The sequence below is a fragment of the Pogona vitticeps genome, chromosome 4 (genome assembly GCF_051106095.1).
Source record: "Pogona vitticeps strain Pit_001003342236 chromosome 4, PviZW2.1, whole genome shotgun sequence".
NCBI classification, from domain to species: Eukaryota; Metazoa; Chordata; class Lepidosauria; order Squamata; family Agamidae; genus Pogona; species Pogona vitticeps.
In genome coordinates, this window is record NC_135786.1 from 180,124,047 (window position 1) to 180,148,380 (window position 24,334).

The 24,334-nt window shown below is 39.6% G+C and overlaps 1 protein-coding gene across 3 annotated transcripts in view; it reads left to right on the forward strand.

Annotated features, from left to right (window-relative positions):
- Positions 1-19,390, forward strand: part of PIEZO2 (piezo type mechanosensitive ion channel component 2) — a 309,376-nt gene extending 289,986 nt beyond the window's left edge. For all 3 annotated transcript variants that reach the window (XM_072998801.2, XM_072998800.2, XM_072998799.2), the window contains 9 exons: positions 938-1,096; positions 2,228-2,375; positions 7,760-7,948; positions 8,114-8,212; positions 9,070-9,242; positions 10,918-11,034; positions 13,724-13,803; positions 14,309-14,498; positions 16,545-19,390. In XM_072998801.2, the coding sequence (XP_072854902.2) occupies positions 938-1,096; positions 2,228-2,375; positions 7,760-7,948; positions 8,114-8,212; positions 9,070-9,242; positions 10,918-11,034; positions 13,724-13,803; positions 14,309-14,498; positions 16,545-16,797 (1,408 nt within the window). In that variant the 3' untranslated portion in view covers positions 16,798-19,390. The remainder of the gene's footprint in view (positions 1-937; positions 1,097-2,227; positions 2,376-7,759; positions 7,949-8,113; positions 8,213-9,069; positions 9,243-10,917; positions 11,035-13,723; positions 13,804-14,308; positions 14,499-16,544) is intronic.
- The last annotated feature ends 4,944 nt before the right edge of the window (positions 19,391-24,334 follow it).

A 24,334-nucleotide genomic window follows, 5' to 3' on the forward strand; every position in this document is an offset into this window, starting at 1 on the left:
CTTATGATTTCCACTAATCCGTCAACAGTGATTATGTTGAGCAAAAAAATAAAAGCGCCATAGATGATATGTAACAAGAATTGCCTTGCCTTTCTTGGATCAGGCATGAGCTATTTATCTTTTGAAAGCAGATTTTTTTTTTAAAAAAAATCCCTTTTGATGTGAGAAGGCATCCCATCCATTTATGACAAAGCGCCCCCCCACCTATGAAAGACAGGGATCAGGTGACCAGAATCCTTTGCCTTGATGCTAGTTACTGGCTTCTCCTTCCCAATTTGTTCCGTGCTTTTGATCAAGACAGGCTTGTTCTGCTTATTTCTCATAATCTCAAGTATTTTTTGCCTGATCATCTTTCTAGTTTGCTTTCTTGGTGATGTGAATACAGAGTGAAGACTTGTTTGGAATCTGACTGAAGTTTCTCTTCAGACCACTTTTACAGATGCAATCATAGGATCATTTATTCAGAACAACCATTCAGGCTTTCTAGCAATAGTAAAAAAAAAAAAATTGAATAGTTCTTTGTGGGTGCTCAGTCATGGATTTTTAAATCATGACTAGGAAAAAAAATAATGAAAATCATGGATCATGCACCCTGTCCTTCAGCAAGTGAATATTAATGATTTCTATAGGATTATGTAGCGGATTCTTTTTAATTGCCTATTCTTTCCAGTATATTGAAGCATCCAGAACCAAATTATCAATTTCTGCATGATGATTTCAAGCCCATCTAGACAGCTGTACCTTTGGTTGCCCTCTGCTCTAAAAGGCACTGACAAGTCTGTTTAAATTGCAGGAGTTTGAGAAATGGTGTGCAAAAAGTTGCTGTTAAGAGAAGAGAATGCTTGTAGTGAAAGGAGCTCTTGGCATTACAATCTGATTTTAGAAAGTGTGGGTGGGTTAATGCATTCATTGTCTTCTGCTTTATTTTGTATTTCAGGAAATTTAGCCAAAATACAGTTGCACAACTCTGGTATTTTGTGAAATGTGTTTATTTTGGGTTATCAGCATATCAGATACGTTGTGGCTACCCAACTCGAGTATTAGGCAATTTCCTTACAAAAAGTTATAATTATGTAAACCTCTTCTTATTTCAAGGGTGAGTATACACATTTTTATATATGTATATATAAACATATGCATTCTATATATATATATATTTGCTAACATTTTATGTATCTGTTTATCTGTATGGCTAACTATATATTTATTATGGAAAAGTTGAAAGCCACATGGAAAGAGGAGGACCAAATACTGTACAGGATGAATTGAATCAATAAAAGAAGTCACAGCTTTGAGTTTGCAGGACCCAAGCAGGACTGTTAATGACATTGTGCAGCCGTCACAGACATCACCTTTTGGAATTAATTCTTAGAGTTAATTCACTAATTCACTAAGAATTAATTCACTAATTCTTAGGGTTGCCATAAACTAGAAACCGCTTGATGACACATAGCAACAGTAATTTATTAATTAATATTTGTAGGCTTTCTTATTACCACCATACCTTCCTACCAAGATGAAAATTACTGTGCAGTCATTCTTGTATATTTGACATTAATGTAATGAATCACTAATCCTCAGTTTAATTAAATGGGGCTACGCAATTCAACAGATAATAATCTACAAACAGTAATTGCCATCATGTACCCCCACTCTACAGCTGAAACAGGTGTTGAAGCACTTCTGTTTATGTTCATGTTAAAATTTCTTGTGACAGTTCCCTCTTTTTGTGTGGCTGTTTCAAGATTTCCCCCCTCCCCAGTCTTGGTAGGAAATGTTTAGGGTACAAAGAGAGTTGCCACCTGTAATAGGAATTCTTTAAGCTCCCCTTCAAGTGTGTCAGCTCTGTGTGTTCGTTTGGGACTTGATGATTGAATGTTGAAAAGTATCCTAACATCTTAAAGGCATAGAAGTAAATCACTTAAAATCTTGCCTGAAATCTTTTGGCACAGTTACACCTGTGGAAGGCAAGCAGCATAACTTGTAGTGGTTTCCTGCTGGCAATTAACTCACTCCTGCTTGGATGTTTGGGTATATGCCTGCCTGGTAGCTTGGTGTGTGCCTAAAAATAAAAGTGAAAACTAATTGATTGGCAGTAAGAAGGTCACTGCAAGTTACACTGTTACGTCACAGGCATAACTAAGCAACAGGAATTTGGCCATCAAATGCACCATTATATTCGAAACTAACAATGACTCTTCATGTACTGTGATTTTTCTTTGGTTAGATTCCGTCTGGTACCATTCTTGACTGAACTGAGGGCAGTAATGGACTGGGTTTGGACAGATACAACATTAAGTCTTTCTAGCTGGATCTGTGTTGAAGATATTTATGCTCATATATTCATTCTAAAGTGCTGGCGAGAGTCAGAAAAAGTAAGAAATCAGTTTATTTACAGACTTTATAAAGAGTAGTAGTTCATATGGGAGGACCTTGAAGAAATTTAAATTTTATTTTTGAGAATCATGTTCTTAAAAAGAAACATGAACTTTTTGCTTATATACACATGTAAAGTTGATGGTGTATCAGACATTATTTTGCTCAAGTATTTGTTTTTCAAAGTAAATTTATAATTCCTTTTGTTTTAAAGTTTTGGACTCAATTCAGTTCCCAGTACCAACTAGATTATACCTTTATATTGTGGAACATATTTAGATATTGAGATTGTTGTTGTTGTTTAGTCGTTTAGTCGTGTCCGACTCTTTGTGACCCCATGGACCAGAGCACGCCAGGCCCTCCTGTCTTCCACTGCCTCCCGGAGTTGGGTCAAGTTCATGTTGGTCGCTTCGGTGACACTGTCCAACCATCTCACCCTCTGTCATCCCATTCTCCTCTTTCCTTCACACTTTCCCAACATCAGGGTCTTTTCCAGCGAGTCTTCTCTTCTCAGGAGATGGCCAAAGTACTGGAGCCTCAGCTTCAGGATCGGTCCTTCCAGTGAGCACTCAGGGCTGATTTCCTTCAAAACAGATAGGTTTGTTCTCTTTGTAGGCCTGGGGACTCTCAAGATCCTCCTCTAGCACCACAATTCAAGGATATTGAGATATCTCCCATTAATCCAGCAGTTCTGTTCTAAATGGGAATAGTAATAGGATTTAGTCTTTAAGTACAGATTATGTGCACACACTGATTTAAGAACCTGGCAAAAATTAAAATGGATAGTTCCATGAAACTTCAGGCTTTTAAAAGGAAGAATTGAAATGACTTGATTTTACTAAAAGAAATAAATATAAGAATTTAGGACCTGGGTTATAAAAGTTGTGAATAGCAGCTGAACCTGCTATTTATAAGATTTGAATGCCTGCAGCATTTTAGATGTCTAAAAATGCTTCTTTATTTACCTGAAACAGGAACTCTTAATGAAAGGCAGAACTGTTCAACATAAATCTGTCTGAACTCTAGGAGGTAGTTGGACCAATGCGACATTTCATCTGGGGTACACTCTAAATTGAAAATAATTGAAGCGATATCACTGACTTCAGTGAATTTGTTTGTTTTGTTTTTTAACCATGATTTATTTCTTATTTTTAGCCTAGACTCAGCAGTTTACAAGTACTGATAGTTCTTTGTCATGGTCTCTGTGCATCAGACACATGGGTTTGTCCTGCACATGCACACTGAGTCCAGAGATTGCGAGAGCGAAAATGAAAGCACTTTTATCAGGACTCAGGAGCCCTGGCCAGCCGCTTGTGGAGAAGATAGATGGGCAAATAGCAAGAGGTGGGAAGCAGCAAATGCCAGACCCACATTTCAAGAATTAAGTCCCAGGCTACCCTAGAGAAGCTTGGAGAGTGCAGGGAAAAGCCTTCTGCAAATGTAAAAATGCCAGGATTACTCATCACCAGAGATGATATTCCTGGATGACCAGCCATTCTGTCTGATGAGAAACACTGATTTCCTCAGGTTTGTGGTAAAACTGGTGCCCCATTACCAATTGCCATCCTGAATTACTCTTAGCCTCAAGGTTGTACCAGATTTATGTTGAGATATCAGGCAACTGGTACAGCAGCAGTTGGCCAGCAGTCAGTACATTTGACTAGTAACATCTGGAGCAGCCAGGGTACAAACAAGCCTATCGAGAGGATACTAGTGGGAGGTGGAAGCATCAGGAATAGGGCAATAAACCAGGGCTTGATACAAATGTACCCTGTTCAATGTGGCTGCAGCCACACAGCTCATAACATTCAAGAGGCTCTGAGGGACATGCTACAGCAGTGAAATCTAGCTACAGAAAGACATGGTATGTTTACCACAGACAATGGGCAAATATGATGGCAGCATTGCAGGTTGGGAAAATGAAAGGGGTCTGGTGTGTGGCCTACACTCTCAACCCAGCACTTCAGGGTGCTTTGCGGGGTAAGGAAGACACAGGTATACCTACTGTAACTGAATAGGCCAGATTGACTTTTTCACCATAGTGTCGAAGGCAGTGAGCTGTTGCAATAGAGATAAGAAAAACTAGGATTGCCACTGTACCACCAAAACCAGGATGTGGCAGCTCAATGGAGTTCCACTTTCTACCTGCTTTACTGTAAAGAGTGCTGGGGGCACTCCCTGATTTGATCCTGGAGGCTTCCATTTGTGTGGTTGCGCCTCTGGACAGAAGAGAGTGGGACATTATGAGTCAAGTGGTCTATGTCCTCCAAAGCTTTGAGAGTGTATCACAGGTCCCTAGCAGGAAGAGAGGCAGACAGGGGGTCCCACTGTTCCAGAGTTTGGTTGGTATGATGGAGGGCACAATGAGGGGGACAGTCTAGGTGGGTGGGGAATTCCATATAGGGAGAACTATATTTTTTCCCCCAGTCTGAGGTGGTGGCTCTGGTCAGCAAGCTAAAGGACCTGCTCCACTTCTTTGTGGAAGAAGAAGGAATACATTCTAGAAGCCTTCTAGGGCCCCCAAATAGAACTGCAAGAATGGAGGAAGCAAGAGGGAGGGCAATTCCCCAAACATCAGTTGTATTCTAGAGACCTGCAAGCCAAAAGTGAACAATCCCTTGTCTTAATGAGCTGAGAAGGAGTCTGTTTAGGGAAGTCTGGCCAAGGTGGCCGAGGGACTGCTATCCTGCCCATCCATTTGGAAGTATAGTACCGTCCCCCACCTTTAAAGTTGTAATGCTTACTTATTAACTGTATTTTCTACAATGATAGCCTCAGCAATAATTTAAAGGCCTTTTCTCAAAACTACTTCTTGACACCTCTGTTGACTCTCACGTGTTGTAATTTCATAGTTTATGGTGAATCATCTTCATGTAGCCACTGGCCTGTTCCGACTTGGCTTTTTACCATGCTCCTCTGCAAGCCACCTAGATTGGCGTTAGGGATGAATTGCCAAAATCTGAATGCAATGTTGAGAATGGCTGCTTTGGTTTCCAACCTTGGGTAACCCAGGTGTTCCTAGGCTGCAAACCCCAGAAACCCTGACCAGCACAGCTGGTGGTGAAGGCTTCTGGAAATTGCAGTCCAAGAACACCTGGGTTATCCAAGGTTGGGAATCACTGCTTTAGACTCATCATGCCCCATGCATAGAGGGAAGTGGAAGGGGCAACAGAATGGGTAAGGCAAGAAGGCTCTCCTTGTCTGTTGATAAAATGTGCATACTAAATGATTGAATAGCTGAGAGTCCAGGTCATTCTCAGCAAGCACTGAGAATTCCCAAAATCTGCTCTTATCTGAAGCGGTTTTGAAAATAAGACCCCATGCCTCTCACTTCTCCTTTCAAAGCAAACTGTTTGCTGAAGTATTAGAAAAGTGTTTTAGTCTAAATTGAAAGTAGATGGGCCACCTGATCCAGATAACTATATTTTGGGATGGATTTGGCTTCTATATTGAGGAAGAAAATTGTTATTAATAATGTTGAATCTTAAAGAGGTATATGAGATAGTAACACTAAGGAATCATTTGAGATATTTTAGTCAAAATCTAACTAAAATAGTGCACACAAAAGGGCAATGGCACAAGTGTTTTTCATGCTTGCCAATCATCTGCCAATCATTCCCAGGCATGCACAATACAGGCATGTCCAAGCCTGCAACAGACAACTGCAAAATTGCACATACTGCTCATTTGATTTTAGGTTAACACCACTGAGTACTGTGACGTTCACCCCTTGCCCCGGTTTCTTTCTCTCAACCCATAGGGCTCATGCTGGTGACGTTCCCTCTTTCTTTCACTGCCACCGGTGGGTTTCTTCATCCACACTGTAAAGGACTTTAGTCTGACACTGGCTGCCAACAACAGAACTTGTTTATTAAAGGGTATTTTAGGGTAATACAGAATCACAGATGGTCTTTATTCATTTCATAGAATCAAAATCATTGAAGTATCATATATTCTGCCACACATTCGATCACCTCATGTTTTATTTATTCACTTTAACCAGTTTATCTTTGTTAGTTACAGTTCTCACTCTTTCTCTGACTATATATCTCTCTCTGCAAACCTCTCTCCTCCTCTCTCATTCACTCTCTCTCTCTCTAATTGACTCAACTGACTTTCTGCCTCCGCCCCTCCTGTCCTCTCATAGGCTATGCAAATGAGTTCCAGCTATGAGTGACAGGTGTGACATGGGACATCCATCACAAATACCAACAGACTTCTGACCATTATTTGTGCACCGCCACAGAATGCATGAGCTTTGTCACTGTTGAACTCCCCTAGCTTTTACACAACCACAGAAAAAGTATAGGAGATAGAGGGAGAAAGGACAGTTAATTGGGAATTTTCTAAACCAGGTACAGTGGTGCCTCGCACAACGGGTGCCTCACACAACAATGAATTCACACAACGATGCCTTTTTCTGTTAAATTTGCCGCCTCACACAGCGATGTTTCCTATGGGGGATTTTCACACAACGATGTCTCATTTTCGTTCCTGTAAAAGTGTCTTACAATGTTTGGAAGCCGTTTTAAATGCTTGCAATGGTTAGCCCACCTCCTGAAACCTATGCAAACTGATTTTGGTGTTGTTCTGACACTTCGTTAATTTATGGTAAATTTTTGTTTTCTCCATTGAAAACCATTGAATGGTCTGTCTAATGGTTTCCAATGGAGAAAACAAAAAATCATCATAAATTAACGAAGTGTCAGAACAACACCAAAATCAGTTTGCATAGGGTTCAGGAGGTGGGCTAACCAGTGCAAGCATTTAAAACAGCTTCCAAACATTGTAAGACACTTTTACAGGAGCGAAAAGGGAGATCGGGAAGAGCTTTAAAAGGCAAACGGAGATCAAAGAGCCCTTTCCCGATCTCCCTTTTCGCTCCCAATTGGAACAGATTAACCGGTTTTCAATGCATTCCTATGGGAAATGGTGTTTCACAGAACGATGTTTCACACAACGTTGATTTTTTTGGAACCAATTAACATCGTTGTGTGAGGCACCACTGTACTTGGGTCTATCACAAAACACAAGGATAGTTGTGTTTTGTGCTTTCCAGAAAGTAGTTGCACTAATAATAAAATCTTTTGCAAAGTACTGACTTTTGCATCTAAATCGACTTCAATCCAGATTCCGGCCAAACTACAGTACAGTATATGTCTCTAGTACAAATGTACAGCTGCAATAGGGACTCAGACCACCAGGCACAAATAGGATTATACTTTCCCTGCTTGCTCTTCCTACCATTTCTACTCCTCCATGCTGTGTTTTTCTTTAAAAACGGGTGGTGGTGGGCTCCATAGATGCCAAAAGAGAATATTTTTCAAGAGGACAAGGAAGAAATTCTTTCTTACTTTCTTATGTCTGCTTTTGCCTCTTTCAGAGATATCCCCAGCCAAGAGGTCAGAAGAAGAAGAAGGTTGTAAAGTATGGAATGGGTGGCATGATTATTGTCTTGCTGATCTGTATCGTATGGTTCCCACTGCTTTTCATGTCTCTGATTAAATCTGTTGCAGGCGTCACAAACAAGCCACTTGATGTATCAATCACAATTACATTAGGAGGCTATCAGGTAAAAGGAAACCCAACTAACCTGTCACATTGTCCTTTTTATCTTTCTTTTGTGCGCTATTTTTCCTTAGCTTAAAGAGGACCTTGACAATAATGTTTTTCTTCTAAAAACAGAATGTACTGAAATGAATACTTCAGCATTGGGGTTTCTTTGTTTGTTTTCCAGCCTATATTTACAATGAGTGCTCAGCAGAGTCAACTAAAAAATATGACAGAAGAAGCATTCGAGAAATTACGTAAAAAATATAATGATGAAAATAATATTGTAAGTAATTTTTAAAGTGCTCCTGAATAGCCAATTTTGCTTCAGAAACTCAGGATGTTTCAGGGCTTGCCCTTAGCTGAATGACTAATTTAAAGATTGAAATATGAAAATCCAATGTCATTCCATATCACTAACATGTTTTCAGCAGTATATTAGAGACACATTCATGGGACATCCTTAGGGATATTACACACAGTCCAAACGCCAAAAGGAAGAAATTAAGGTACACTTTAAGCACAAAACATTTGGAAACAGTGTGAGGACAGTAATATAATGCAAGATTTCATAGTTGCTGTTGCTGAAATGGCAATCTTCAAGAGAATTTCCTGAAATTTGCTCATTTTAACCCTCATAAGATGGATTTGCCATGCCCAATTGCCACCTGACAGGACAGTTTGTCTTAAGCCTTATGAAGAACAGAATTTCCACACCTAATAATAACAGAAGGTATTTTCTTTAACCTGAGGCTTGCTTCCATGGCTCTGGGTCTCTGTTGTGATATAAGAAGGGCTAAGTGTTTGAGTGCTGCAACCAATAATTTCTCTAGCAAAAATATCTCACTGGTGTTTATTTATTTATTTATTTATTTGATTTATACCCTGCATATCTGGCCCACCGGGCCACTCTAGGTGTTTGCCTTCTGTATGTGAAAAATCCTGCTTCTCCTCTTCCCCTAAAGTCCATTTCCCATCCTATACATCTTGTTATCTTTTCCAACCTGTCTCTTCCTACCCTTTGGAGTGGAGAGGGATATATGTGTGTGACTGAGAAATAAAATCTTGGCAGTGAGGACTCCAGCTTGAAGGTAATAGCATACATGTTTCACCTTTCTCTCTGTTTTTTTAATGTTTTTAAAGGGTGCTTTACAGTTTCTAGAGAACTATGGTAGTGAAGATGTGACAGTGGCACAGCTGGAAGGCAGTTCAAATTCCTTATGGACTATCAGCCCTCCTAGCAGAAAAAATATGATTAAGGAGCTTGAGGCAAATAATCCTGAGTTTTCTTTGGTTATTTCATGGAGTATCCAAAGGTATGGCTTCAGTGCTAGCATACATTTATCTAGTGAGAGTATTCTTAGCTGCTGTGTTTCTCCCATTCTTGAACCTATTTGACATACTGTTTAGAACTGATTGCCTGCCTCTGTGTTTTCAGTTTATGAATTAACATGTCTGTTTTCTGGCGGTTTCAACTGCAAGGGCTTTTAAATGTTACTTTTTCTATTACACTTTCTGGAATCCCCAGCTAGCATGGCCATGTTGGCCAGAAAAGAAATATTTCCCTGATATAGAAATAAGTAACAATATTTACGTACAGTAAATTAAATATCTGCTCCAGAGTGTTGCGCCCCTTCAACATACCATGGGCGTGGCAGGTTCTTAAAGTAAGCCAAAGCAAACTATTGACACTGATTCTTGCCTGTGACTCAGACTGCTGATTTCTATATAGGGTGAGGGTGGTGATAGCCATTAAATCTGAAGAAGGGGCTGCCCAATGCGGCCAGCTGTTAATATAAAGCTTTTAAATGTGAATTATTTATTCAGTGTCTAGGGGCCACAGCGATAAATTTTAGGGCTCGCCTAAAATCTGTCTTCCAGCATGGACAGAATACATGAGGAGAGGCAAAATATTAGTCCCATCTCTATGCTGATATTTCTGTTGCCATCTAGACATGGAAGGTGACTTCCTGAAGGAGAGAGCACTTTTCCTCAGTGAATCTTCATGCAATGTGGAACATTTATTTTTCCCCCCTATTATTCTGTATCCTGGACAGCCTCCATGGATACAGGGCAGCTTGTTCTTCATAAAGTCACTCTTCACAGTGACAGAAGCAATGATGGAGGGGTTAGAATTGACACACATCCCATCCTCATGTGTTTAGACTACTTGGATTTAGAATCCTTGAAGAGGGCAAAAAGGCTTTGTGTTGGTTACATTCTCTGGACAGCTGCCTTCACCGATGGAGATATGACAATGTGGTGAGATCTAAAGCAAGCACATGCAACTGACTTTACAAAAGGACTGCCAGATTGTCCTTTTTTAGGCAAAGGGGCTGATTCTGTTCCCTAGAGGGCATCTACTCAGCACAGTTATAGTAGACGGATACTATTTTAATTGCCATATGAAGTGCTTTTAAAAGAAATGTGCTCACCTGAGCTACTGCTGAGTATCTCATAAAACTGGAATCCAAGGCTTCCATAGGATGGAGCCAAGCCATTAAATTAGCATCAATTTGATCTCTGCATAATGCAGATATGCTGTTTGTTCAGGGATAATTATCTAAGGTTCAATGATCTGAGACCCAGCTGTAAGTCTTTTGCTAACTCATGAGTTACACACACACACACACACACACACACACACAATTTTCTAGGTGCTACAGGAAGCTGTTAGCATTGATTTGTAAACAGCTGGTTTTCCTCAAAGTAAAGAACTCAGAGGTAAGAATTACAATAGCAGAAAGCAGATCCCATGTATGAAGGTTTTTTTTTAAGCTTTTGTCATACAAGCCACTGTTTGCACCATTGTAATTAAAAAAGATTCATCAGCTAGAGATTCCCAAGATTGAGGTATAATCATGCAGAGTCTATTGTCGAGTGAGAATAGCATTTTGAATCCAGCAGAGTGGGACAAATTGTGCAATACCTTTTGGTAATATGTTGATAGTATTGAATAGCCTGACTCCTATTCTTGGCTTTTTATTAAAGAAACCTCTCCCTTGGAGCAAAAGCAGAAATAGCATCAGATAAAGTATCTCTCAACCTGCCAATTGAAACAAGAAAAAAAATTGCCAAAATGATGAAAAATTCAAGTGAATCCTCTGTGTAAGTTGTCTTCTATATTTACTAATACTACATTAGTCTTTTTTTCTCTTTCTCTCTTACAAAATAAAAAATTACTTATTTGGGGAAATTAGATAAGAGTATTAACAATTCCTGTCAAGATTTTTTAATACCAGCGCTCTGTCTCCCTCCCTCTCCCTCTCTCTCTGTCTCTCAGCAAATGCAGAACTAGCTCTTCCTTTATTTCCATAGATTAATTCTGCTGGTTTTATTTATTTATTTATTTATTTATTTCATTTATTTATTTCATTTATACCCCGCCTATCTAGTCAATTGTGACCACTCTAGGCGGCTTACAACACACACTAAAAAATTAAACAAATAACATATCACAAACATAACATAATTTGCATAATTAAAAGATAGAATAATTTTTTCCCCAAAGATTGCAAGAAACAGGGTATATTATAGCAGAAAGAAAAAAAGAATAATTAAGAATTAGGTGGAAAGGGGGAAGGGGGAAGGGGGGAAGGCCTGCCTGAACATCCATGTTTTCAGTTGTTTCTTGAAAATACCCAGCAAGGGAGCTGCGCGAATGTCAGGAGGTAAGTTGTTCCAGAGGGGAGGAGCCACCGCCGAGAAGGCCCAGTTTCTGGTCTTTTCCTTCCGGGCCTCCCTCGGCGTCAGGCTCCTCAGCCTCACCTCCTGACTCGCACGAGTGACATGGGTAGAACTGGGTGGGAGTAAGCGTTCCGCCAAGTATCAAGGCCCTAAACCGTTTAGGGCTTTAAATGTAAGCATCAGAACTTTGAAGTCAACGCGGAACCAAATGGGCAGCCAATGCAGCACGGCCAGAATAGGAGAAATGTGATGGTATCTTCGCACTCTACTTAGGAGTCTGGCCGCCGCATTCTGCACCACTTGGAGTTTCCACATCAGCCTCAAAGGTAGCCCCACGTAGAGCGCGTTACAGTGGTCTAATCTTGAGATTACGAGCGCATGGACCAAGGTGGTGAGCGCCCCCACATTGAGATAGGGTCGCAGCCGGGCTATCCGCCAGAGATGAAAAAAGGTGGTGCGGACCATATTGGTATAAAAACAGCAAGAAAAACTAGAGTCTCAATTATGATTCTGTCATTGGATGTTATTCGTGCAGTTCTAAGTTTCAAGTGGTGGGAATGTTTTGTGATGTGACTGGGGATGTAATTGCTATGGGCCTCTTTGTCCATTTACACTCAGTCATCCTTATTCTTAGTGTTCTCATTCCTAGTCATTTCTACTTCCGGTGCCTATTGTATTTGAGCTCCTTCTTTCCTTGAACTCTGTACTTCTGAAGTAATGCATCAGGAGAACAGAGCAGGTGAAGAGACATTATTCCTACATAATAACAGATGTTATTATGGTTATGCTCACCATAAATATGATCAGTGGTATATCCATCTTCCTCGTTCGTTCATAACCTCTCTTACCTCCCTGCCACCATTCCTTCAATAAATTAGAGCTGTACTCTCCTGGTGGTGTGGGAACTCAGCATTTTGATCACATGCTGGTGTTACAGAGGATGAGGGGAGCTAGGTTGTTGCTATGTTATCATATGCACCTGACTATTCTGCTGACCACTCATGCTCAAATAGAAAAAGCTTTCCTTCCTTGAAGGGGGCAAGGGATGGATGATAGAGCCACAACATCAGTTGTGACTCTGAACTTGGTTCTGTTGCTACTGCATAAGGCTGTGTTGCCATTATGTTACAGTGGTGCTATGTCACAGTGCTGACACAGTGCCCTCCTGCCACTGACAACAGAACACTCCTTTCAAGTCAGTCTTGGTCAGACACAAGCCAGTAACTATGTGCCCCTAAGCCAGGCACAATATAGAAAAGCCTCCTCAATGCCATTCCATAGGCAGACCACTCCACAGGTCAGTAATCTAGTCCATAGGCCACATATCTGTAAGCCATTCAATACGGCTTTTGTCCATTGTATATAAACCCTAAAAACAGGTCCTGATTATCAGCATGTACAGGAATATCCATACATTGCCTGGTGTTTATAGGTAGTTGTGCCACATCATGCCAAAAGAGAGAGACAGAGGATTGGACACAGCAGGGAAACAAGTGATTTGAAAGCCAAATACAATAGTTGTCACCTCAAAAAAAGTGAGTAAAAGGAAAAAGAGGAAGGCTAATGTTTGGATGTCCCCCACTGTATGCATTAGCAGTGTCAACTGGCTATCAGGCAAATATTTATAGCTGTGCCTGACTGTGTTATTACTCCACTTCTTACTTCACTGCCACCCTATAGAGTTCTAAATGTGAAAATATCACCTGTGTTTTTGGTGTTGTGCTTCAAACATTGATTTCATCCATCCATTGTACTGTAGCATTCAGCTCATACAGGAACACATCCACAATGATTATGTGTACATGGACACTTTTTTTTGCATACTCTTTTTTCTTACATCTGAAAAATGTTTTAGAATAGGATGAATAATTAAATATTTGTTTTCAGGAAGGAGCATGTGCTAAGGAGCATGGTTAAGGGAAAAGGGTGGGGGGAGCAGAAATGCCACTAAACTCTCCATGTATTGGTGGGTGGAAAATTATGTAAAAGTGAAACAGTGCTGAGACCTAGAAATTATGATTGCTACCTTTTTAGATACAATACTGTAATTGTATCTGGATCAAAGTGTAAATGAACACTGATTACTATATCCTTTTCTTTTCTTTTGTAGGGTACTAAAAGAAGTATACCCCCATTTTGTCAAGGCACCTAGTGATTCTGTTGCAAAACCCCTGAAGCAGCTGTTAACAGGTATGCATTTTTAAAAGTAAGCTGTTTGCAATTTCCAACTGGGAAATATTTTTACATGTCCTTTGATTTTGTCACTTGGTGATCTAGTGTTTTATTTGGCAGTGGGTGGCCTTTCCCAGCTCTCTGATTCTTGACAAATTAAAGCAATGCCTCTCTTATTATATAATAGATTAAGTTGTTCCGATAAGTTATAGTCAAAGAAGAAGTATTAGCATGTTTCCTTTCTAGGACCGGTATCCTTGTACTGGCCCAGACTATTAGCTGCTCCACTATTAGGCTATGTTGTCTAAGACTATAATGAAAGTTTTCTATGATATGTTTCCTAATGAAGAGATTTGGAGACCTCAGAAGCTTGCACATACTTTTCTGCCGTTTTGCTTGTTTTAAAATGGCTGTTATATTTTCTGGAGGCGTTCTAATAGGTAATATCACCACTTTTGCTTTAATATTAATATACTGACCACATGGTTTCTTCCAATTTTCCTTCTCCTTTTTCCCTTGGTAGATGGGAAAGAAAAGAACATCACTGTTTCATTGTCCAGTAGTACTCATGTGGCAAATCAATCTGAACGGCGTGAGTGGTGGGTTCTAAACCAGACTAACAAGTTTATGGAACCAAATGGCACAAGACTGGAACTTATTGTGTTCAGTGACAAAGTTAGCCCTCCTAGCCTTGGATTCTTGGCAGGTTATGGGTATGTATGTAAGCCTCTTTTATTTACATTGGTGAGCTATGGTGCAAATGTTACTGAAACGAAATGTGACTGTTTCCAGTCTACACCCTATTATTGGGTAGAATGAGGTGGCTACCTCCAGCAGCAGACTTGTGGTATTATAAAAGGGCAGTAAATAATTAGTCACTTAATTTTGTATTATTATTGTACTTTTACTGCTAAGAGGTTTTTGTAAGATTGTCTACATAACATACCAGAATAACTTTGAATACTGCAGCAAAGAGGCTGGTCCTGTTCATTGTTTTCTAGAATGGGACTATTTCTATTTTTGATATTGAAAGACTGCAGAAAAATGCTACCAAAAGTAGACCCTCTGACCCAAAACCTGAGGCCTCTGGGCAAGAGATTCCTTTACTACTCCGGATGACTTGGTTTAGATTTCCAGAGATACTGTGGAGGTCAGAGAGAGCCCAATTAAGTTCTGCAGTCAATGCCCAAGAACATGCACTGCATCCCAGGGAATCTGGTATAATGGTGGTTGTATTTTGCTGCACTGTACATAATGTGTGCAATGGCATTTATAATCTCGTTAGAATGTGAAGCAGGTTCCTCTCTGCAATCTGTACTTCCTTTGGTAGGTTCACCTGGTCAGACTAACTAGTCTAGTTGGAAGGGTTCAGTAACATTGAGGCATCTCTGTAAATTATCGCCAAAACCCTTTTTGAGGCCCATTTTACAACATACAGTGCTCAGATAAATTGCAAAGCTCATTTCATTTTTGAAATCCCAGTTTTCAACAATTTTAACAACCATCATTCTTCATTCTTGCTCTTCTTCTCCTGCACCACTGATTTTAGATCACTTGTTCACACATCAGTATCAAACGTATGACCCAACAGAGAAACCTTTAACATAGTCAGAAATTATTCATGCATAGGTACCTGAGCCAATGGACTGGTTTGAACTTCCCAAGGAGAGGAAGTATGGCCTGTCATTTATTTCCAACTGTTAACTATGGTTAAGCAAGCCAAATACTGATGTCTAAAGTAGACCATAAGATGTAATTAGATGGGCATTTAGTAGGCTGTAGGGATGGATTGGTTTGTTCCTTTCTCCAGCAATCACATGACATAATCACTGGAGCAAACCAAATTAATTCACAGGGTGTTTCTACTCACATCTCTCTGAGCCCCTGTAAGGGGCCTCCACTTTTTGGTGTGGGCAGGATCGCTCTGGTTTGGTCAGTTTCCAACATGTGTGATTGGTGGTAATAGACCAAAAGCAAGGTTTCTTGCTGTCAAGCCTCCTTCCAGTTGGAATTTCTAATATCATGAAGTGGCTTTAAAAAATGAGCCACTTTAGGATATCAGCAAATATCACTTCCTCTGTTCCACTGAAGCCAAACCAAATTGGCTTGCTTGCTCCATTATGCTATTTGGATGTGAGGATTGCACCAAATAGGATATTGCACCTCCACCCCACCCCGTGACCTATTTAGCCTGCACCAGACTGCTCCAAAAGAGCCTGTCTGATTGCACCCTTAATCTGCATTATAATTCTTACTTAAAATTTTGTACAGAGATCAAGACCTTGTAGCATGTTTTGCCAGTAGTTTCTTCCTGATCAAAGCTATTCCTAATCTTAGCATGCTGAATTAGTGTTCGATAAGACCATGTTAAATCTTCCATGACATGGAGAGAGTACCACAATCCTCGATCTTAATGGGCAAATGTAAGCTTTTGGCAGAATCCTCTTCTCTGCACCTCTGTGGAAACCTAAGCATGTATAGCTGCAGTTGCACATTTTTTCTGCTATTATTCCTGCCTCTGACTTTCCTCCAGTATCCCTAGACATCTGGTTTCTACTGTGGTAAATTCTTTAAGGGTATATTTTTAAACCCATCTTTTTGTTATGCAGTGAGGGTTTTTTAAAAAAAGGTTTATCTCATTTATTATCAATTTCAAATTTTTGATTTCTTCTTGGTATTCATGCTTCTTTATTTTGTGCCTGTATTTATTCATACTGTATATTTCTAAACAATAGTGCCTTCTCTTTCTTCTTTTTCAGCATAATGGGATTATATGCTTCAGTTGTATTAGTAATAGGAAAATTTGTCCGTGAATTCTTCAGTGGGATCTCCCATTCCATAATGTTTGAAGAGCTTCCCAATGTGGATCGTATCCTGAAATTATGTACTGATATCTTCTTAGTGAGAGAGACTGGTGAATTGGAACTGGAGGAAGACCTGTACGCCAAATTAATATTCCTGTATCGCTCCCCAGAGACTATGATCAAGTGGACTAGAGAAAAAACTAATTGATCTCTTTGGAATTTTCACTGTTAATCAAGATGACTTGATCAGTTTGTTTTTAAAGCACAACATTCTTCTGAAAGTGAAGCCTTTTATAATTAGTTTGCATTTTTTTTGTTCATGGAGTCTACTTGACTACTTAGAAATCTATGCTGCCTCTCGAATCAAAGATGTTGAAAACACCTTGATTTCCACAGTCAGTTCAGAAAAATCAGAATATTCTGCTTTTACTTTCATGAACAAAATGTTTTGCATCCATGTCTAAGTTAAGACTTGGGCTTTTATTCATATTCTCAAAGGAAAAAGAAGGATATCACAGGTGAAATAACCGGACCCTCATTTTTTGGGGAAGGGATAATTTGTCTTGGATTGTGCAATATGCTGCTTTACATCACTGACTTTCAAGGGACACCAGTAGCTGAAGTTGCCCTTCTACCAAATCCCTTGCAATTGGGAACACGGTGGATATTGAATGCAGCTCTATTATGTGCGTTTTCAGAAATTCAGATCTGTTGAAGATTCTGCAGATGTGCTTCTGGAAGATGAATAATCGGTGAACATTATCATTAACTGCCTTATTTTATTTGAACAGTTACAGGAGACATTGAAAAACATCAATGACTTTACTCAGGAAAATCAAAACTGTCCAAGTTCAACTAATGGATAATGACTATGGTGAAATAATGTGATATTTTTCTGGGCCATTTTCACCAAATAACTGCTCCTAACTAGATGGGTATTTTAAAATAAAAGAAGACAGTTGAACTTTATGAGAAGGCTTTGAGGGCAACCTTTTTCTCTGCTCCCTACAACATACTTTCCTCTATTTTGACATTCTAATGTAATAATATGACTTGTATCTAGCATTTCCTTCCAGTGTTTCAGGTATACAATAATGTTTACATATAAAACTCACATTTTTATGTCCAAGATGGATTTTTTTAAGTTCCTGGTTATGAGAAAAGTATATATAATGATGTTGAAAACATGGGCTTTTCTTAAATTATTGTCCTTCAGAAGAGGACATTGTAGCATGAACATGTAGAGTTGAAATGCAGTTTTCCTTCCATAATTTCTCAACAGCAACAATGCAGAATGGGTAATTTATGCCAAGGGGTCATACTGTGCAGTTTTCATTTCATAACAACTTCAAATAAAGCACACACCACACAGTCATTTTAAAGGTACAGTATTTTGTATAAATTCTTTGTATAAATTAAATAGGTCCAAGTTGTGAAACTGTCAGTAATCACTGAAAAATAATCTTGGCTATCTATTCTATACAATAATGTAAAAGTTACTTAACAGGTAGATGAATACATGACAAATGAACAGAAAAGGTAAGAGTATACTTGTTTGTGCATTTCAGCCTATCTGTTAAAAACTGAAAAATGCAATGTGATAAGATTGTGACATCCCCACATCATCTGCCTCCATGAAAACACTGCTGGTATCTTTCTATACTGTGAAAATTAGGTCATTTAACACTATGAAATGCACATCAAAATAAACCACTTCAGCATATTGTACTAATAAAACACAGTGTTACTGAAGCTTGTTTGAAAATATTCTCCTAGAAATGAGAAAATTATTACGGTAAAGGTTTAGCTCATTCTATGAAAAGGTAACTCACTGAATCAATATAAACAATGAAGAGTTCTGTGGTACCTTGAGGACTACCCAATATATTGATGCATGAATTCTGTGCAGAACCTAAATGCATACAAAGTGAAACTTGTGTATACTGAAATCAAATGGACTACTACCCACCTTGCCTTCTGTTTATGATCTCCCCCACATCCCCCCACCCACTGTCCGCATGTCTCTCACTTGAAGATAAATCACCAGGCTTCTACTGAAGGCCCTCCATCCAATGTTAGGGCAGTCTCCTCCCCCTACCCTCGCGTCCTAGCTCACCCCATTCAGCAGGCTCTCCTCTGCCTCCGAATAGGCATGTACAAGGGATTAGGGCAGCAGCTCTGCGAAGGAGTGACATCTCAGTTGTAGACACCTACATTTGGACCCAGACTGATTTAGGTAGATGAGATTCCTGACTAGTTGGAGGCAGGGATTTTTGTACTGGCCAGTTCCTCTACTGACTGTTTTTTTTCCAATGTGTCCAACAGAGTGCTTTTTAGAAGCCTACAACTAGCTATTACACAAAGACAATACCTGATACTTGTTTTCCACCAGCAGCTGTGGTGAAGGGGCATACTGGCTCTGAACCTGGTACAGTATTCCTCTTCAGGTACAGTGGTTGTAACTGATGATAATCTATCTTCCGTTAATATGTCCGATTGCTCCTTTAAAGTGATCTAGAAGTAGTGGCAGTAGGTTTCACCATCTAATTATGTGTCTTGTCTGTCTTGAATAAACATACAGGCCAATTTTTGAATAAACTATCAATCCGTTTTCACTGAATGGCATTCAGTGCTAGAGTTACAAGAATGAGGGCAGATGCAGGCAGACATAGACAGCCCAGAACTGGAAGTGAATATACATGAACACTGGAAAGAAGCGACTCAAACAGATCTCTGTGTTTGAGAAATTAGACTTCAAAAGAATCTGATGCTTAATGGCTGAACACGAGTCACAAAACAAATTAAGTTGATTTAGAAACTGAGTAAGGTAAGAAGAACTTGGTTCTATGCTCTCAAACATTTTCAGCAGTCAGCTAAGTCATTTCCAACAGTCAGTTTCAATTAAGTAACATCAGTTTCTGCCCTGAGAGAAACACCTCACACACTCTCCACTTTATCCACACTTTGCAGCTAGATAATTTTGGGTTTTGATAGTTCTTTAATATTAAAACCTGCTACTCGCTTTCTCAGTAGTAAAAAAGACAATATACCTGTTTTTACCACTGATAAACTTTTACTCTTCCATACACATGAAGTTTTTTGTTAGAGGTGTATGTGACCAATTTAATACCCTTCAAAGGAAATGCTTTCCTTTGAACTGATAACAAAATAGGATCAGGTTTACCATTCAAATATGTTCTTATAGCAAAAGCAGAGAGTGGGTTGTGCATATCCCTTGTCTTCAAGGTGCTACGTACAGTCTGTAGGATAACATATTGGAAGTCTGGAAGGGTAGGCTCCATAAATCTTTGCATCTTCCCAAACCATGCTGCTTTTTCCTCGAGAAGACTCCTAGGTAGCATGGTTGAACTACATACAACCACCAAGATGGATTGAACTATTATCCTTAAATCACATTTGTAACCTTATTCAAGAAAAAATCATGCTTCTGCTTCTCACGCTTATGCATGCATGTTATTTATGAAGCTTAACTTTATTTATAAAGCAATGCATAAAGAATTAATTATATATTTCTTTTTTCTTAAAGAACAACATTGTGATGCAGCTCTGTAGGAATGGGCCTTGAATTTGTGCTGGGACTGTGTCCTGGAATATGTGAAGTAACAAATTCTATGCAGAATGTTTTTCTCTTGCCATTGAATAATCACAGTCAGTCCTGCCACACTTAGAATGAAGATGTAAAACTATAAGGTAGATGGCATGGCACCCAAATAAGCCTGAGATTTAATGACTATTTTTAGAAACTAACCATGATTCAAGAATACATGTTTTAGTTTGTGTAGAACCTTGTGGAATGTTCACTACAAAAAGAAGGTCTCAGCCATTCATGACAGAGTTACATTCCATGAAATCTGTGAGTGTAATTGGACATCTATAAAGAAAGCTGAAAGAGATGGCTTTCTTTGTGTTGGATACCATGATCCTTGTGCTGAATAGTAGTAAGCAGTCTGGTACAGGTCTTGGACTCAAAATAAAATTTATGTACCCAAAGGTGTGTACTGGATCTGTGTAGACATACTAGTAATTGTAAGAAAGACTGGTGCACACAATAGGTCTTTCCTGAAAAAGCTTGTAAAAGCTTGATGGTTTTACTTAGATTTCTAACTGATGCCTCCTAATTTCAGTTTCTTGCCATGTAAATAAAATTGTACATAACTGTAAAAATTACAAACCCGTTACTTAATGCTAAGGTTTAGTGCTTCATTTTGTTACCTGAAATGGCAGTGTGAAAAAAATAGTGGCAATGTGACTGGCAAAAAAACCCAAAAAGACGTTAAGGTTCTAATCTCCTTTGTACAATGCAATTATGGTATGAAAAGATCTTTTTCTTGATTAAAGTTTCTTTTAAAAAAAATAAGGGTTCTCTGTTGCTATTCTTCAACCACAACTGTCATCAGCCCAGCAACAAAAGCAATGCATGCTGCCAATAGATTTTAATTTACACTGCTGGAGTTATTGCCCTTTTCAGAGTGTTTACTGAAGATAACCAAAGAGCAGTGTATTGTGCCGATGTTGTTATGGCAGCTACAGCTCTTTCCCTTTGCTGCATTTCTTAGTGTCCTTTTCCAGACCATACTATGTGGTTTTTGTTTCCTTTCAATATTCTATCCTGCAGATATAGATATATAGCGTGCATTGATTTTTGTTTTGTTCTGTTTTTAGGACAATACAGCAACCAGCACATTGCAGAGGATGCAAGTTTTCAAATTATGCAAAAGCAAATTGCACTAAAATACAGTATTCTTATCATCTGCAACAGTCATTGAGCTGCAGTTTGTTATAAAGTGACTGTGTGATTATCATGGGTATTTCTTCCTCCCTCTGCTCCTACAATCCAGGAATTAATATAAGTCTTCATGATGCCAAAGCAACAATATCCACACACAAAGAAAGGTATTAGCATGTTCATGAGAACCCCCAAAATTTCAGAAGTGCACCATATGTCTTTCAGGGAAGCAACCCTGAAAGACTCTACGGCATTCTGAAACCCCTGAACATGTTGCGTCCACTTTAGGCCAACAGACTGACTCGGGGGGGGGGGTCCGCAGGAAATAGAAAAAGAGGAAGATGAGAAGATGGCATTCACTACCATGAAGAGAGCACATCTGACTGATTGGAACAGTGAACAGGATCAGTCCACAATGCAAATGTCCCTGGGGTTGGGGTGGGGGGAAATTAGCTACCGGAGGTACAACTCAGGGTGACACAGGGCTTCAATAGTGTCCCTATGTAGACATAGTTAATTGTGGAGGACAAGGTGTCCTTTAAAGTCGATGCATTGCCAAAAGAATAGGCTTGCCTTAATGGGCTCTCCAGCAATCATACAGTTATTTTCAATGCTTCAGCCAGCATTTGATTGCGCACTGCAATATTTTTCTCTCTCTCCCATGTCCAGAGGCTAACAAAGCTGCAGTGTGCCGGCATATATTCCGCTCACAGATGATTCGGTGCTTGCCATTTCCATTGTTCCAATTATTTAAAAATATTTTTAAAATACCAAGTTTTGACAGAAAGACATGTGTTATATATTTGTTGTTCCAGACAGTTTTTATTTAGGAGCCAGGCTGGAGTAACTGCAGGTGCTAGGCTTTTCAAAATTAAATTACTCTTCACGTCTTCAGGAATGGAAACATGTGAGAAGACCTGTAGCAAGAGGATGCCTCTCGGGCCAGACGTATGGATGAGACTAGGTACTTAGCGGGAAAGGCTCTGAGCTGTTTGCCAAGTGGTGTCTATCTGCAGGGGACTAAGTAGAGGCAGGGAATGGAGTACTGTAGAGTCTTAACCTTCTATCAAGGAACTTTAAAGTACTTTTTTTTCCCAGTGTCCGGTCTGATGCTATTAATTGCCAATGCAGCATGAGGAACTTGCAGCCTACAAACCTGATAACCCTACAGGACTTTCCCATCAGGCCCTCAAGCTTCTTCCCTTCTAGGAGAGGGCTTGGAACCTGGTGAATTGCTCTTCTTTTGAAAGCTGGTGAGAGGAGATAAGCACTTTTGTGCACAAGGGAAAGAGGACCAGGTGCTCAGGGAATAAGCCAGTCCTATTTATTTGTCTTTCCTGCTTCTGCAGAGATGTGTGGAGCCTTGTCCTGCTTCCATGTAGCTAGACATTCTATTTGTGCTCATGCTGGAACTTGATATTTTTGAATGCTGTTTCTACTCCTGGAATATTTGAATGTTATTTGGAAGTGCTGCCAAGTGATTCAGTCCTGTTTACTTCCATGTGAGCATGCAGAGTCTTCTCCTTATTTATAATTAGTCTTAAAAGTACAGTGGTGCCTCGCTTAGCGATCGCTCCGTTTAGTGACAAAATCGCTTAGCAATGCTGTTTTTGCAGTTCCCTATGGGGTATTTTTGCTTTGTAATGATCGGTTCCCTGCAATCATCACAAAGCAACCCTTTTCGCACAGTTAATCGGCAGTTTCAAAATGGCTGCCGGGGAAAAAAACATGGCCGCCCGCTGTTTTCTGGGACGTATTCCTCGCTTTAGAGGCAGCGGAAATGGCGATGCTATGGAGGATCTTCGCTGAATGGTGAGTTTTAAGCACATAGGAATGCATTAATCGCATTTTAATGCGTTTCTATGGGCTTTTTATTTTCGCATTGCGATGTTTTCGTTCAACAGCAATTTCGCTGGAACAAATTAATGTCGCAATGCGAGGCACCACTGTAATAGACTTAAATAGAGCAAGCCCAGTTTGCCCTTGGCCTTGCTCACAGGTAGGATGTCTCACCAAAGAACTTTGCCAAACTGAAATTTAACCCTTGAAGTGAAAACAACTTCTCACCCTTCTTCCAGATAAAAATCTTCTAAACTCTGCTGTGAGGAAACACTGCCAAATGCACTATGTAGGCTCTTAACTTATAAATTATAGATCTAGACATGGCACTCTATATTGTAGGGCAGGCATGAGCGACTTTAGAGGGTCCAGGGGCAATTTTCTACCACTATTATTTATTTATTTATTCCATTTGTATACCATCCCCATTACTTTCACAGCATGAGCACTATGAGCATCTGTGAGCTTTATTAATCATTAAAAAATGCAAAGAGAGAGGAAGATCAATTGAAAGGGGCAGCATTAAGGCTTGTGATCAGTGATTTGTTGATGTGATTAAACTGTTTCATGACTGCTTGCAGATACTGTTAGGGTGAAATGAAACAAAAAACCTCAGCAAGGTTAAGCTAAAACTGAGGTTAATTGTGAATGGCCAGAGCAGTGGCCTCTCCCTCTCTCACACTACCACAAGTGGTTTTTGCATTTTGCTAACCATCTGATGTGTGGGCACACAAACAAATGTGCAATGATTCCTACAACCCAGGTACAGCTCAACAGACAGATATCAAGGTCATGCCCACTACTTGCACTGTTTCCTGTTTATTCTGTCCAATGCCATAAAGGATTCTGTGTGACATCCAATAAATAGACATTGGCACCCTTCCTCCACCTTTTTTGTGGACAAGAATCAATTTATTACCATTAACATCCTAGTCTTTGGTTAACAAAAAATTATGCCAGAAAAAATGTATTAAATCATTACTGTTCCACAATACCTGAGTCTGCTTTAACTTTGCTTAGGATGCTCAGGTTACTACAGACCCATTAAATCCAGTTATGACCGCTTTAAAAGCAAAGTGTGCTGCTTATATGTTGGCCCATAGCGCTTAAAGCACTCTGGGCAGTTTACAACTTCATTATGCATGCTATACATTGCCCC